General features: G+C 44.3%; 5 protein-coding genes across 5 annotated transcripts; all 5 read left to right on the forward strand.

Moving 5' to 3' along the window:
• Positions 1–1,443: 1,443 nt before the first annotated feature.
• LOC131294284 (acyl-CoA-binding protein homolog) lies at positions 1,444–1,846 on the forward strand. Its single transcript, XM_058322333.1, has 2 exons — positions 1,444–1,452; positions 1,546–1,846. Exons 1-2 carry the CDS (start codon positions 1,444–1,446, stop codon positions 1,792–1,794), a joined length of 258 nt encoding a protein of 85 aa, XP_058178316.1. The 3' UTR covers positions 1,795–1,846.
• A 4,754-nt stretch (positions 1,847–6,600) lies between these two features.
• LOC131294755 (leucine-rich repeat-containing protein 15-like) lies at positions 6,601–8,009 on the forward strand. The gene is made up of 2 exons (XM_058322800.1): positions 6,601–6,625; positions 6,694–8,009. The coding sequence occupies exons 1-2, from the start codon at positions 6,601–6,603 to the stop codon at positions 8,007–8,009; spliced, it is 1,341 nt and encodes a 446-aa protein (XP_058178783.1).
• A 475-nt stretch (positions 8,010–8,484) lies between these two features.
• On the forward strand, positions 8,485–9,690 carry LOC131294756 (leucine-rich repeat-containing protein 15-like). Its single transcript, XM_058322801.1, has 2 exons — positions 8,485–9,079; positions 9,146–9,690. The coding sequence occupies exons 1-2, from the start codon at positions 8,485–8,487 to the stop codon at positions 9,688–9,690; spliced, it is 1,140 nt and encodes a 379-aa protein (XP_058178784.1).
• Positions 9,691–10,160: 470 nt separating this feature from the next.
• LOC131294757 (chaoptin-like) lies at positions 10,161–11,480 on the forward strand. The gene has a single exon (XM_058322802.1). It carries the CDS (start codon positions 10,161–10,163, stop codon positions 11,478–11,480), a length of 1,320 nt encoding a protein of 439 aa, XP_058178785.1.
• Positions 11,481–14,213: 2,733 nt separating this feature from the next.
• Positions 14,214–15,437, forward strand: LOC131294758 (chaoptin-like). The gene has a single exon (XM_058322803.1). The coding sequence runs from the start codon at positions 14,214–14,216 to the stop codon at positions 15,435–15,437; it is 1,224 nt and encodes a 407-aa protein (XP_058178786.1).
• The last annotated feature ends 1,081 nt before the right edge of the window (positions 15,438–16,518 follow it).

Here is a 16,518-nt window from a genome sequence, read left to right on the forward strand (position 1 = left end):
GTGTCGTTGGTTCGAATAATCGAAAACAGGTTATAAACAGCGCCCAGTAGACCGATAAATTTGTTGAATGAACGGTGTATTTAACATCCTCACAAAACATGTTTGTCTAGACATTTAAGGGCTTATCAAACGATTCACACGATCGCAGCATGATCATGCGCCAGTGGATGAACTTAAACCACCTTTCACAGACTTTGGTTTGCACATCTTGGTAAACGGCACGGAAACAAACTAAAAACGAATGAAAAGTAAAATTCATACATTCACACACACACGCCGAAAAGGTGCAACAGATACGTTGCGGGCCGCGTTGCAATTTGAGTTGCACTTTTCGGTGAATGGTGCAACGGTAGGTTTTGAATGGTTTAGCGACCAAGCGGATCTACTTGCGTCATCGTGCTTTTTTTTGTCTTTCCGCGCAAATGACCAATGTATGTTAAGCACATGTAAGAAGAGGAATAAACTTGAAACAACTTCGCAATTGAAATTGCGTAATTATTTTACGCAATTCATTGTGGGGTAAATGCACACAAAAAAAATTAAACGAGATAAATAAAAAAAGGTCCCTGAGATGGCAAAATTAAAAAAAATGCCACCACACACTACCTTTCCTGAGAAACCACAAGAAGAGAGCTTATATTCTTGAGTTTTTGTTTAGCTTTATTTAGATGTCTCATAAGTGTTGCTGACGCAAAGTGATCCCTCTTGCCCGCCCTTTTCTTCCTTCCAGCATGGAAACCGTTTTGCCTTTTTTTTTATTTTCGTTTGAATCATCATTTTTTGTTTAGTTGGTGCTGCTCGTGCTGGTCTTATTTGTATAGTAATGGGAGGAAGTGAGGTGAAATTTTAATGCTCCATCGGCTTCGTCCATCAACTTCAACCACCCAACCTTGTTATGGTAACCTTTATGGACAATGTTCAGCTGTGCGCTCTCTAGCAACTTGAGTACATGCTACCATCAGGTGCATTTGTTTTTTCTGTTTGTTCTTCTTCCTCGGCAAGTTTAAGGTTAAGCCAGCGACGGTCGAGCCAAAGGTAGTGCTTGAATTTTATTGTTTATCGACTACGATAATTGGGGGGGATTTATTATAAACGCGACACGTACGTGAGAAGTGCCATTGCTGTTAGCGACCTCGTTTCACTTTACCAACCCCAAACCACCTTCCCAGAGCAATTCGGCGATAAATCCAAGCACCGACCACGCCGCGGAACATTATTAACACCGGGCTTTTTTTATGATGGACAGGATATAAGCAACCAATATGGTACAAAGTTCATTAGATGTTTGTTCGATTGGAAGTTTTCTTTTTCTTTTACCCATGCAAACTTGTTGATTTTACCCCATCGATAATGATTATCGTAAACCTCATGCCTTTCTGCTTCCCCTTTCGTAGCCCATTTTCCAGCCAGCCCTAGTCAGATATTACATCACTTGATAGCACCATGGAGCAGGTAGGTGTTTCGGTGTGCTGATAAGAAAGACTGCCCTCGGAGCGGTTGCAACACGCTTGCTCTAACGGATTTGTTCGTTTTGTGTCTGGTTAGAAATTCAACGAAGCTGCCGAAAAGGTGAAAACCTTCACGAAGCGACCAAGCGACTCCGAGCTGCTGGAACTGTACGCGCTCTTCAAGCAAGCCACCGTCGGAGACAACGATACGGAAAAGCCCGGCATGTTCGACCTAAAGGGAAAGGCAAAGTGGCAAGCCTGGGCCGACCGGAACGGCACCTCGAAGGATGCGGCGATGGAGGCGTACGTGAAGCTGGTCGACGAGCTGTCGGCGAAGTATCTTTAAGTGTCATGAAATGCAATCCTTAGCTGATATAAAGGACTTTTTTTTAAAGCTATTACTGTTACATGGGGCCATAACCGAGGAAGTGTTTTCATCGATGTTGAGTATGTCCTTGCTTTTAGCTAAGAAAACGACTGGCGAATAAGTTGTTGGAACTATCAGCTGATAGCTCACGATGCTAGAAAACATTAAAACTCGGACGTTGGGGGAAATTTAACCAAAAAATCACAAATACAGGGCTTAATAAATGTGTACGGCGAAACCAAATTCAACTCGAAAACATATCAGACCAATTTGCAGTCAACAATAAAAAATAATGAAAGAAACAAGGGAATGTAGGTATCGGTTTGAAAAATAGTTAGGACAAAAATTATTTCGTCGTAAAACTGTAAGCAGATTATAACGGTTGTAAAACGTGTTTTTGAATGCCTAGGTGTATGCAACCAAGTAACCTTGGTCGAAAGGTAAACATTTTTAAGAAAACTGATAGTGATGGGGAAACTGAATCCCAGCAGGAATTCGAATCTTTCGATTCAAATCCATTCTGAGATCCGGATCTACGAGTCCGAGATCTAACTTGCCGATTTTTCATGAGATTTGTTTAATTCATTGAATGATTTACGTAAGAATATCAGCATATTTGACATTATTCTTCTAACTAAGTTCAAACAACACGATTAATCTAGCCCTTAGCCCTTCGCCAGCCCCGCAGCTCGAAATATCGTCCTGAAAACGTTCACGAAGAAACGTTCTACTTTTTTGTATGGGGATGCAATAAATGTAGGATGTTTTCGAACAGGTTCTACTTCGTACTACTCACCATGCAAACCTGCTCGATGTTTCACTAAGAACGTTTATTAGGACGATTTGCTCGGAATCGCCTAGCGGGGTTTTGTAACTCGGGCTCCACACTGCAGCGCGACGTCCCGTTTCAAAAGTAGCCCAGTTTCGGCAGAACAATCGCGCAAGCCAAGCGCGACAGAGGTAGGAGAGTATGTGGAAATATGTATCTCATTGGGGCACAAACTCAGCTAAATTTTTTGTTGAATTTTGACGTAGTAATGCATGATATTTGTTTAGCTACGTATTTTATGCACCCTGAGTGAGTTTGGCGCTTCTACATTTGAAATTCACTGAGAAAAGAAACAAAAACAAACATCGACGATATTTTGCCCCACCGTAGGAGGTATATATTTCTCCGTCATCTCCTACTTATTGAAGAGCAGTTTGTTTACGCTTCGGCACCCGAAAAAAATTTGGTAAAAAAATCAATTAAAGCGAAGTTTCATAACTGAATTACATTTGTAAAGGCTAGAAATAAGCAATAAAACTAAGAATCCGATGTTTCGTGGAGAATACAGTCTGTTCTCGAGTTACGCGGTTCTCGACTTACGCGGATTCGGAGATACGCGGTTTTCAAAGTTTGACAGTAGATTGGGTTTATTACATCGATTTAAATTCCTGAGATGTACAACCACACGAATAAATATGTAAATTACACATTTGCATAACTTACGCTTTTTATTTCGTTTGCTGCAATTTATGTTGTTTGAATACGCTTGCATTGCATTCATATTAATGAACAAAGAAAATTTTTGAATATTCTATGATGCATGTACACAAGAGCTCGATCTCTTAACTCCTAGTATAAACTATGTGTCAAGCAATATTCGAGATACGCGGAAATTCGAGATACGCGGATTTCTCTGGTCCCCATAATCCGCGTAACTCGGGAACAGACTGTATTGCTCGTTTTATTCGCGTTTGTGTTTCGGTTTGTTTACGTTTTGTCCAGCTGTCGGTTTGTCTACGTTTCGAAATGACATTTGACAAGAGCTAGCGCGACGTCGCGTTTTTCGCTGTTTCTACACTAGCGCGATTTGTGCGACATTTTTTTTGTATGGAGTTCGGCCGCCTGTCAGGCGACGTCGCGTTTCGTGACGGGACGTCGCGCTGTAGTGTGTACCCCGAGTAAGAAAACTGACATCTCGCTTCTTCAGAAACTGTCAGTTGTCAAACAGCCGTCGTGGAATTCAGTTGTCGGTACCGTGTATTATTGCATCGTTTCGTGTTGTTGTGGAGGAGTTTTTCCGTTTTCTTCAGTGAAAACGCTTTCCATTGCTTATCAGTGCGATCACCGGACGACCCAGGATCATGTTCAGTTTGTTAACAAGTTCATGCAAAACTGTGCTTAAGAAGTGGTGTGTAAACGCGGTGAAAACAGTGGAATGAAAACACAGCGCCCCCCCAACCCCGACACTCCCCTCCGCGAAGTGCAAAGTGTTTCCGAAACAGTTATTTGGAGATATTTATTTACATAGTTTTCGTAATTTTCACACGGATACAAGCGCTACAGCAACAGGTAAAGAATACATTTTCGATGCCACACATAAAGTAAAAAGGTGTTTTAAAAATAATGCAAGTGCCTACGTTGCTTCTTCGTTTGGAATATTGCCCGATTATCATATGATCGTGTGTACTATCTACGTAATGATCGCTGGGGGTTTTGTTGTTGGTTAGTTCAGGCGTCTGGTTTACAATACAAATTTTTCTAAAACATGTTGGCCCTTCAGATGAGACAATAAACAGTTCATATTATCTACGTGTTGTGTGTGATATCTTACAGAGCAAGCAAGTTTAAGAAATAGTCAAACTGGTAGTCAGAGCTTTGCACTCCGTGCAGGCTTTTGCGGCTAGTTCAGCTGAGGTTGGGCTTCGAGCTCCTTCGCTCAGCTCCGATCGTAGCCCGAAAGTGGGTCACTAAAATCCGCTACTTCGCCCCACGACTGCCATTCGAAACGGTCGCTTCGATCATGCATGTCCATCCCACCCACATCCCAGCATCTTTCCCCCCCTGCGACGTCCAGCGCAAGAACTTGTTTCTTTCAGGCCTCCGCTACACAATGTTTTCCTCCATTCTATCCGCAGAAGAAGCAGGAAAATCACACCTACCGTATCAGGGGTCAGGTGTCGTATCGAACTGCTTTTTGGACTATCTGTTCCCATAGAGTAAATTTTTAGATAGGTATTTTACCGATACACAGCACATGTTGTAGCTCGTTTATTGGGGATTAATGTATAAGCCATACAGCTGGAAAATAACGGAATCATACATTAGAATCGCTACAGCAGATCCCTTCTTGTTTCGTTATAATATACTTTTGATCTGGACAAGATTCATTCGTTAACAGCTTGCCGTATTGTAACCTCTTTAAGTCCTCCGGATGGATGCGCCTAAACCATTGGCAGGACCAGTTATTTTCGCATAAGTTCAGAAAACTCGTCAGATGCGAAAAGCGGGTGCACACGTCGCCCAACTCGGTAAGACGATTGTGACTTACGTCCAGCTTCCACAGGTTCGGCATTCCCCAGCGGGAAACGTTCAGCACGGTGAGCCGGTTGTGGGACATCTGGAGCTTCTCGAGTGGAACACGCAGATGAAGCATCGAGGTGGATACGTTGGTCAGCTCGTTTGCCGCCAAGTTGAGACCGCGTACCTGTGTGAGGTACAGGTCATCCATGTTGAAACTTCCGATATGGTTGAAGGATAGCTCTATCGTTTCGAGTCGTATCAACGAGTTCCAGCCCGCCGGGGCAGACGAAAGACGATTGTGGCTTCCATTGATATTTCTCAGCATCGGTAGAAAACTCCAGCGTGTTAAATTGAGCGTTCGCAGTTGGTTGTGCGATACTGAAAGTTCCTGCAGGATTGGCATCGGGACAGTAACGTCAATGTCCTCCAGTTGGTTCCAGTCCAAATGTAGGCATTTCAGTTCGTTCATCGCGCCGAACCAACTCATGTTGACGTAGTGCAGACTATTGTTAACCAGGGACAACTCTCTGATGGGCAGTTGAGCCCCAGCGATGGGTAGCTCGAAGATGGTCAGTATTTGGTTGTGACTAAGGTCCACCGTCTTTAATAGTGGGACGCTGAGGAAATCGTTCAAATGGAGATACCGCAGCAGGCAAAACCGTATGATCAACCTTCGAAGTACGGAAAGCAAACCTATTGTCCTCGGAATTTCCATCAGGGCGCAGTGGTCGATAAGCAGCTGAAATGTTTTCCGATTGTGTTGGATATAAATATTCCGCAGCACTGGTGCTTTGAACAAGAAGTACATATCAAACGAAGCGGAACTTAAGATGGTAAAGGAGGTCTGATTCCATTCCGATGTCTCGAAAGATGTCACTCCTTTGTACGTCAACACTTCGCGGTACGAATCCATGTCACACACTTTATTCCATGTTATCCTGATTTGTGCACATGCTATAGCACAACTCCCATCTGTTTGTAACCGAAATGTCACATGAAGAAAGCAGATTTAGTGAGAGTGGGATAACCTAAAATTCTTTAAGCTAAGACTTACACAAATTTGCTAACAAAATAGATGCCATCAGTGTCACAATCCATGGCGTGTTTCTATTAACGATGGATATGTTTAAACGGAAAGTTTTTGTTACTCTCATTTTCATTCGAGTTAAATTGTGAAACTGATTCTCTGGAGCGCAGTTTGGTCAATAATATTCCATTTACTGTTGTACCCTTTGGAATGCATTGACATTTGAATGTAATCACGTGCTTACCATTACAACGTACTTTTTGTGTTCAATAAAGGTTCTGATAATTTGGTTCGGGATACGCTTTGAAAAGATTTCTAGAATGTACGGTACATCCAATCTTTTGAATCGGTTAGCGTACTGATCGGCTTTTAATGGGTGAATTAGACTACCAACCCGATATAAACACCTCTCAACTACAACATCACCCCAAACAGAACTTGAAGGTGTATCGAAGTAGGCATTAAAAAAATGCGTTTGCCGAAGTATCTACCAGGTCAGTACGAATACGGCTTTTGGAAGATTCTGGAATACATTAAGTGCACATTTTTCTTCACATTTTAGAGCTGCCATTTTTTCTTCTAATGTTGGTGAGATGCTGCAAAGGAAACTGTAACTTCAGCAAAGGCTATGTCTGCGAGTTGGCTACAATTGACTTCGGAAACGATGGTTTCTATAAGCTCCGGGCGGCTGTAAACAGTATAAAACCATCACAGGTGGTTAGAATCCGGCGTCTTCTTGTACCGAATTTGATTTCTGGGCCGTTCTTGCTACGTTTGGCACTCTTAGCAAAGAGTATTATCTACGATGTGTACCGCGATAGCGTATTTCTTTTTCCTGCGAACGTAGACATTACGGAACTTACGCTGAGAAACGCTTCTTCCTTAAAGTCGTTCATCATCGGTGGTGAATGTCGGCTAAGACTACTTGTCATTGAACAGTCCTCCCTCGATCATATCCCACAGATGGTGGACAAAGTGCGTGGCCTCAGAATCATCTGGTTAACATACAGTCTACTCACCGAGCTTAAGTTGGATGCGTTCTTAAATGCTTCCGAACTGATGCTCGTGAACGTTGCCTTCAATCAAATTACCCGACTTACTCTCAGTAACACTCGTGGCAACAGCTCGCTCGTAGAGTTAAACCTGGAAGGGAATCGGCTGGAGATCCTGGACATGAGCCTGTTCGTACCGTTCGTGCGACTCGATCGCCTCACGCTGACGGGCAATCGGTTGAAGCAGCTAGCATCGACCAAAACCACCAACTTTCCTGCCTTGAAAGCACTCACTCTCGAGCGGAACAATATAACCGATTTGTCCTGGATCAACCAGCTCGTTCTGTCGCAGTTGAAAGTCCTCATGCTCACTGATAATGCCATAACGCAACTGCCAATCACTTGGAACACGTTACCGAAACTGATCACCCTCGGATTGCAAGGAAACCGACTGAGGACACTGGACATAAGCTGGTTTAGATCGCTCAAATCCGTGGAACAAATCTATCTGCTAAAGAACCAGCTAGAAACTGTTTATTCGAGTGGGCCGGCCTTTCGGTGGCCATCGTTGAAATTACTCAACCTTTCCAACAATCGTATCTCAAAGCTGAATCTCACCGGCTGTCAAATGTCGAATCTCTTCACGCTGGTCCTGCATGACAACTTGCTCCAACGGATTCCCCCGGGGATCTTTCAGCAAAATCCTGTCCTTTCCTTAGCCATCAGAAACAATCCCCTCAAATGTTCCAGCTTAGAACAGTTTCGCGTTCAACTTGTCGCGCGGAAGCTTCGACCGGCATTCGAACAGGCGAACTCGGGGAAAACATGTTCCAACACTTTGCTTCGAATTTCGGAAATAAATCAAACGATATGCTGTGAGGCATAAGGCCGTTAGATATAATGGCAATTTAAATATCCCATGCATTAGTCCATTTTGTTATCTTATTTTCACTGGTTAGTCCATCAATTATCACTATTGACTTGTTACTCAGAATAACAACAAGAAGTTGTAATGTTTTTTTAAAGATCAACCCAACTGTTGGTACTGAGCATACCACTTCCATTGGCACAAGGCTCGCACTACGTTTTATCTAGTATCTAGACTAGACTAGGCAGAAGACTATCAAACGTGTGTAGTGTGTTTAAGGCAGTAGCTATGAAGTGTACGTACATAGTTAATAGCGGACGGGCCATTTTCTTTATTTATTCTTTAATTCCTTCCTCCATCCATAGCCGGGGGTGCATCGTATTTCTTCACTTTTGTCACTTTTGTGACACTGGTCGGAATCGGCTCATCTAACGATTCCTGCATACCGGGCAGTTATTGTATCCTAGAATTGGTTGATTTAACCAAGAATGGCATGGCAGTATTGCGGAGCTCTTCTAACGCGTCGACAATAGAAATCAACAAGTTGATCCTATCCTCAGCACCATCCGGATCAGTTTTGTTGCGTTTGGCCCAGTTCGCAGATTCACTGTATCTACTAGGATACAAAGATCCGGTGTTTCAGATACTCGAAGGAACGGATTTTCTCGAAATAAGTATCCAGGGCAAAGGGCTTCGTTCGTTCGTGGTAAACGGCATCAATAATTGGCTTACTTCACTGGATCTGGTAGAAACGTCACTCGATCGGATCCCAACAACAATCGGTAATATACGAGCTCTACAAGCACTAAGCATTTATCAGAGCAACGTTGGCAGAGTGAACTTCGATGCGTTCCTGAACAATCGTGCCTTACAGTATCTCTACATCGATGAAGGTCGCATTACCGAGCTTTCTCCAACCAGTGGCAAGGACGCGATCCTGCCTATCGCATACCTTTCACTGGCCGGCAACCGACTCGTGCATGTTGACATGGCAGTGTTTCGATCGTTACCAAATTTGGTTGAGATAAATTTGAGAGAGAACCCAATTCAATCCATCGATAGCAGCTCTCTCGTGACGTTGCCTGCCCGTAATAAACTCTAATCTCCGTACTGTAATATATAAAAAATCGACCTAACACGGGTGACATTGCCAGAGCTCACTAGGCTTCTACTGCACTTTAATCGACTGAGTTCGATTCCGACACAATTGGGGAAGCTCAAGAGTCTATGGTGGATCACGTTGGGCAATAACTCCATCAAAGACGTCGATCTAGCTCCTCTAGCCCGCTTACCAATGTTGAACACGATTGACATCGACAACTGTAACACCGAGCGCGTCTACAGCAGCGTTGTGCCACTAGTCCTACCCAGTTTAGCCTCGTTGGCGTTGTTTCAAAATAACGTGCGCCGTTTCAACCTGACCGGTTGCGAACTACCTAGCATTAAGTCCATAGCTCTTTACAGTAACCAGCTGAGGGTGGTGCCGGGTGTTATTATACGCTATCCTGAGCTGCGCATGAACTTGATCGATAATCCAATACAGTGCGACATGCTTCAGGCCTACAAGACAGCGATCGCTAGTGGCCGTTTGATGCTCGACAGAACAGCTAAGGATTTATGCTCTGCTGGGAACTTTATCTATAACGACCAGGGTAACTTCGTTTGCTGTATCGCCAAAGAGCTACAAAAACAAACCTGATGTGGAAGTTATTAAAGGAAAGTATAAGACAATTTATTTTGTGGACCACTTAAAACAGTCTTGGTGTTTGGACATTTTTCATAACCTTGGTCCTGAGAAACAGATCTAAATTATGAACCTGGTGTAGTGGAGGATCATAGAGCTGAAAAGGCTTGCTGAACAATAGATATCCATATAAAACGAAAACTATTAAAAAGGCATTAGTAAATGATTTCGAATTCATAGGAAATAGATCATTCGAGGAATTGGTATTGTATGAATAGTGAAGCATCTGTTTTCACCGATGGTTATTTTTTAATCATAATTTAACTAGGACGTCTGGACGTCAGTGATACATTGGTTTATCATATGCTAATGATCTTTTTTCACTGAACAAGGAGAAGAGAGATAAAATGCTGCTCCGTATCGCATTAATTCTGTAGTACTTTCATCACATTCAAAGGACATCCATAAAGTCGCGAGTTTTAACTATGCATTCCGATTTAGTCCTAGCATTCCTGCTTTGTGTATTTTCTATAAGCTTTTGCAAGGCCCAGTGCTCCAACGACGATGAGTTCAGTTGCTTTATTCCCAAAGTCAACATATCTGCTGGTGGTCTGGTGAAGCTGCAAGCGGAAATGTTAAGCGCACCGTTTCGATCATACTACATTGAAAAACTTATCGTGGTCAACCCTCCTTCCGGGGCCTTTCTGCAGCGAGTCGCTTTGATGGTCAATCAGATCAGTTTCGATGTGTATCACGAACCGGTCATGCAGCTACTCAGCGACAACACCTTGCAGTCCATTACTTTGAACAGGGCACAAAACCTGCACGGATTTGTAGTCGACGGAACGAACGATCATATGAAGGAGTTGGTGATCGACCACAGCCTGCTTGATCGTGTTCCATCGACACTTGGCAAGCTGCGCCAGTTGCGACTTATTCAGATAAGGTACAGCCATATAGAGATGTTGTCCCTCGAGGTGCTTGCCAGCAATGCTGAGCTCATGTATGCGACATTCACGAATAGTCGTATCGCCAGGGTACTGCCTCTGAAAAATGCCAACACCGAGTTGAAGCTGAGAGAGATAGACCTGTCCGAAAACCTTATCGAGCACCTGGACATGTCTAGCTGGGCTCCGTTTAAAGCGCTGATTAGGATCAATCTTAGCCATAATCGCCTGCTGGTACTAGACACACAGCACTCATTTACGTTAGACAATCTCACTACGTTGTATCTCGACTCGAACCACCTGAAGACGATCGACATGAGGCACCTTACCTTACCCCAACTGCAAACAATATCACTGAACGATAATAACTTTACCGAGGTGCCGTCTAGCTGGGGCAAAAAGGAAGCTCTATCCTATATATCCATCAACAACAACTATATTACATCGTTCGATTTCGGTTCATTGCGTTCGTTGACTTCTTTGGGCACCATCCTGCTTGAATCCAACCACATCCACAGTGTAACCGTAAGCAATCCCGTTGTTCATCTACCGCAGCTGAAATGGATCTACCTTGCCAATAACACCCTGAATCGGATAGATCTCAATGGTACCGATTTTCCGCAACTCTCCTACCTTACGTTGGCTCATAACCAGTTTACTTCCGTGCCAACAGTCTTCAGGAAGTACCCGAACCTGCGCCTGTCGGTGGAAGTAAATCCGATTAAATGCGATAACTTCAAGGCGCACCATTTACACCTGGAATCGTTTCAAATCATTAGCGTTTACGCCTGGGAAGACGATAGATGTCCGGATTTGTTCATCACTTATGGTGGTTATAATTACTGTTGCGTTGGTTAGTGGAATTTAGCTCTAAAAAGGAGATAACGTGAACATGTATATCCATCTAAGAGTATATTGACATAAACTTTCAGATGTAGTAGTGTCGAAAATATAAAAATGTTCGAATCCCAGATTAGTGTCTCGAATAGTATTTATCCCTTACGAATAAGCCTTACATAAGGGATACAAAAACACTTTTTTAATTTTTTTTTTTTGCAACACAGGGGAACTGTCGTGAAGCTAATCGCATTCTAAATGTGTTCCAATTGTAATTATGAACGTTAAATCAAATTTAATGTTGATTGGAGTTGTTAAAAAAGTATAATATATATGAGCTAGACGGTTCATTCCAGGTTTAGTGAAGTACAAAACGTTGTCGAGGTCTGGAATGGGTCGCTCGCCCCTTCATCGAAGAAAACTAAGCTTGCTTCCAGTACAAGTGCTAGTGCTTTTAATCTGCTTCCAAAGTCTGGCCCTTCCTTGTCTGGCCCAGTGCGATTCGATAGGTTTTCTGGTATGCATTTTCACAAAAGTGAACATGACCTCGGACGGTGGGGCGAAACTACGCCGGATCATCGACGACGAGGACCAGTACTTCGCGTCGATTCGCATCGAGAAGTTGATCGTCAGCAGCTCAGCATCGGGGCCGTTCCTTTTGCGCATCGGAGCCTACTCTGACTCCATCTCGTACGTCCAATATCGAGACACGGTGTTCCAGCTGCCTTCCGGAAGCACCATCACCCAACTCTACATTGGTGGCAGTGGAGCTCTGCGAACATTCACCGCCGGACAGAACGGTGCCCTAGAGCGACTGTCCATTGCAGACTGTCTGTTCGATCGACTCCCGCCAACTCTGGGAAATATGGTTAGTTTGCAGCGTCTGGCTATCAACAAATGCCTTCTGACCGGGTTGCGAATGGACATGCTGGCCGCAAATCGTAATCTGGAGGATGTCGATTTGGCTGATAACAAGATTCGGCAGCTCTTTCCGTTGACCGCTAACAAGGATACTGCCGAGTTGACCGTTGCGACAATAAACCTTGCGAATAACCAAATCGAACTGCTCGATATGGCGGTATTTGCCTCTCTGACGGAACTGAGATGGCTCAATCTTCGCAACAACGGAATCACTCAGCTCGGAGCTTCCGCTCCAATAATCCTTCCCAGTCTAACAAGATTTTCAGTGGACTACAACAAAATCTCTTCGGTTAATCTAGCAAACGTTACATTCTCTAAGTTGTACTTGGTGAGCTTGGACGAGAACGCTCTTACGAATGTGCCGACTCAATTAGGCAAATTTCCCAGCGCGCGCGTGCTGTCGCTCGTAAAGAACAAACTTAAACGGGTTGATCTAAGCATGCTGCGCCCTATTAGTTCCACGCTAGAGCAAGTCTACTTTTCTAGCAATGAAATCGAATTTGTCCACGCCAGCACCCCAATCGCAATGCCCCAGTTGGAGCTGTTGGTACTCGAGGATAACCGGTTAGCGTCGATCAACCTGACTGGATGTGAACTCCCCAATATCAGTGCAATCGGGCTGTCCAACAATTTGTTTAGGACCGTTCCAACCCTGTTCCAGCGTTTCCCAAACGTGCAGCTGTCTCTGGATGGCAATCCCCTTAAATGCAGCACCCTGCTGCCGCTGAAAAATCGACTTACCGAGGCACGTCTCATCATAAACACTATTCGGATCACAGACCAATGCCCCACAAACGGCTCGATTCCCTACGATGAGTATAACAGAGGTTGTTGTTACAGCTAATCATGATTCTCGAACACATAAAATAAAAATTAATGGGTTTTCACGGCCTCCTTAGGCATTTGAGCGTGTGAAGTTTTCTCCGATTAAGTTTTATTTTGTAAATCCGAACCAGCTACCAACACAGTTACCTCTGATCATACTCTTGCTTTTGGGAATAAGCAATTAACGCGTTACTTATACATAGTTCATAGAAGATGTTCAACAATTGGTTTTAAATATTTATCAGGTCGGTTCTGCAGGTTAGAAAATTGGCCCACGAGCGACGAGGCATGGGTTCGCATCCCAACCGAGACCAGACCCCTATACGAGAGGACTAACTATCCACGTACACAAAGGGAAACAGTCTTGCAAACCCTTAACGGGCAGGCATGACCAAGATATATGGTCGTTATGCCAAGAAGAAGAGGGTTTAGATCCAAAGCTGGAACAGACGCATTACAAGCGGTAGCCATCGGAAGCAATGGATCACGAGAACACAAAACATTACGACGAAAAGAAGCGCTTAATATAGATCTGGGCCGGTGGGCTCAACTTGGTGCATAGACGAAGATTTCAGTTAGAAGAGAAGGAGCATCAATTGAACCAGTTAATAATTTTTGTAAAAATACAAAAAGAAACGTAGTAATATAAAACACACTTTTCACAGTTTGTTTTTTTTTTAACACAGGTGGACAGTCGTGAAACTAATGGCGTACTAAATGTAAATTATTGTAATTGTGATCCTTAAATCACATTTAATTTTGATTGAAATTTGAGTGTTGTTAAAAAAGTATAATATATATGAGCTAGACGATTCTTTTCCAGTATTAGTGAAGTACAAACCGTTGTCGAGGTCTAGAATGGGTCGCTCGCCCCTTCATCGAAGAAAACTAAGCTTGCTTCCAGTACAGGTGCTAGTGTTTTTCATCTGCTTCCAAAGTCTGGCTCTTCCTTGTCTGGCCCAGTGCGATTCGACAGGTTTTCTGGTATGCATCTTCACAAAATTGAACATGACCTCGGACGGTGGGGCGAAACTACGCCGGATCATAGACGACGAGGACCAGTACTTCGCGTCGATTCGCATCGAGAAGTTGATCGTCAGCAGCTCAGCATCGGGGCCGTTCCTTTTGCGCATCGGAGCATACTCTGACTCCATCTCGTACGTCCAATATCGAGACACGGTGTTCCAGCTGCCTTCCGGAAGCACCATCACCCAACTCTACATCGGTGGCAGTGGAGCTCTGCGAACATTCACCGCCGGCCAGAACGGTGCCCTAGAGCGACTGTCCATTGCAGACTGTCTGTTCGATCGACTCCCGCCAACTCTGGGAAATATGGTTAGTTTGCAGCGTCTGGCTATCAACAAATGCCTTCTGACCGGGTTGCGAATGGACATGCTGGCCGCAAATCGCAATCTGAGGGATGTCGATCTGGCCGAGAACAAGATTCGGCAGCTCTTTCCGTTGACCGCTAACAAGGATACTGCCGAGTTGACCGTTGCGACAATAAACCTTGCGAATAACCAAATCGAACTGCTCGATATGGCGGTATTTGCTTCTCTGACGGAGCTGAAACGGCTCAATCTTCGCAACAACGGAATCACTCAGCTCGGAGCTTCCGCTCCTATAATCTTTCCCAGTCTAACGAGTCTTTTAGTGAGTTACAACAAAATCTCTTCGGTTAATCTAGCAAACGTTACATTCTCTGAGTTGTCCTTGGTCAACCTGGACGAGAACGCTCTTACGAATGTGCCGACTCAATTGGGCAAATTTCCCAACCGGCTCGTGCTGTCGCTCGCACAGAACAAACTTAAACGGGTTGATCTAAGCATGCTGCGCCCTATAAGCTCGACGCTAGAGCAAGTCTTCTTTTCGAGCAATGAAATCGAATTTGTCCACGCCAGCACCCCAATCACAATGCCCCGGCTGAAGCTGTTGGTACTCGAGGAAAACCGGTTAACGACGATCAACCTGACTGGATGTGAACTCCCCAATATCAGCGCAATCGGGCTGTCCAACAATTTGTTTAGAACCGTTCCAACGCTTTTCCAGCGTTTCCCAAACGTGCAGCTGTCTCTGGATGGCAATCCCCTTAAATGCAGCACCCTTCTGTCGCTGAAAAACCGACTTACCGAGGCACGTCTCATCATAAACACCATTCGGATCACAGACCAATGCCCCACAAACGGCTCGATTCCCTACAATAACAAAAATAAAGCTTGTTGTTTCAACTAATCATTTGCGTTGTTTATGATGCTTAAAAAAAATAAAAAATAAATTAACGGGTTTGCACGGCCTCCTTAGGCATTTGTGCATGTGGTGTTTTTTTCGATTAAGTTTTATTTTGTAAATCGAAATCATTTACCGACACATTTTCTATAATGTAAAAGATTCATATGATAAAGAAGAAGTTCAACAATTGGTTTAAATATATTTTAGGCCGGTTACACCGGTTAGAAAATCAGCCCACGAGCACCGAGGCGGTCCGTCGACGGCATGGGTTCGAATCCCAACCGAGACCGGTCTCTCCCCTGTACGAAAGGGACTGACTATCCACGAGCACCAAGGGAAAAAGTCTAGTAAGCTCTTAATCGAAGTGTGACCGAAGAAGATGATGCATCTGATCCTTTGTCATTGATAGTTTATGCAGTATACTTCATTTTTCGAATCGATTCCATCGTCAAAGATGCGCGCAGATGCTCGCGATCCAGCTTCTCGTTCGCCGGCGGGATAATTAGAATCTTCCTGTTGATGAGCGCAGAAACCCGAAGCTCTGGGACTGGGCTTCGATTCCACTGGCGCACACGGGCGGATAATGATGATGCAATCGATTGCTCACTATCATCGGAGGAGGCGGTAATTATTTTGGCTCCCCCGTTCAGTGAGGAGAGTCTCAAGAAGTGCCCCAACATCTTCTCCTGGGTCGGTGTGAATTAAAAAAACCAATACCGTGGAGCGACTGCCGCTGCCGGAGAGCAGAAAGACGAGGGAGGAGTGTATTTGCGAATGTCGGAGCCGGCACGGTTCAAGCGGAAAGCGTCGATGTTGTTGGTGAAGATTGCTCCGAGCGATGGAGTCGTTGAACTCCGTCATCATAACTGTTCTGACATGGGATTGTGTGCACCGCTAGACCGGTAGACCGATGTTGCTCCGATCTTCGGTTTTGAGCTGCAAAAACAAAAATGAAAACAAACTCGTGAATTTCATGTCTCGACCGCAGAAAGCCCATAGTTAACACCAAGAGGGAAGTGTGGCGTTGTGTTTTTGTTTGGTCGCAGTTGCTTTCACCGGGACAGAGGATCCCGAAACGAATTTC

Source organism: Anopheles ziemanni, chromosome 2, assembly GCF_943734765.1.
Source record: "Anopheles ziemanni chromosome 2, idAnoZiCoDA_A2_x.2, whole genome shotgun sequence".
NCBI classification, from domain to species: domain Eukaryota; kingdom Metazoa; phylum Arthropoda; class Insecta; order Diptera; family Culicidae; genus Anopheles; species Anopheles ziemanni.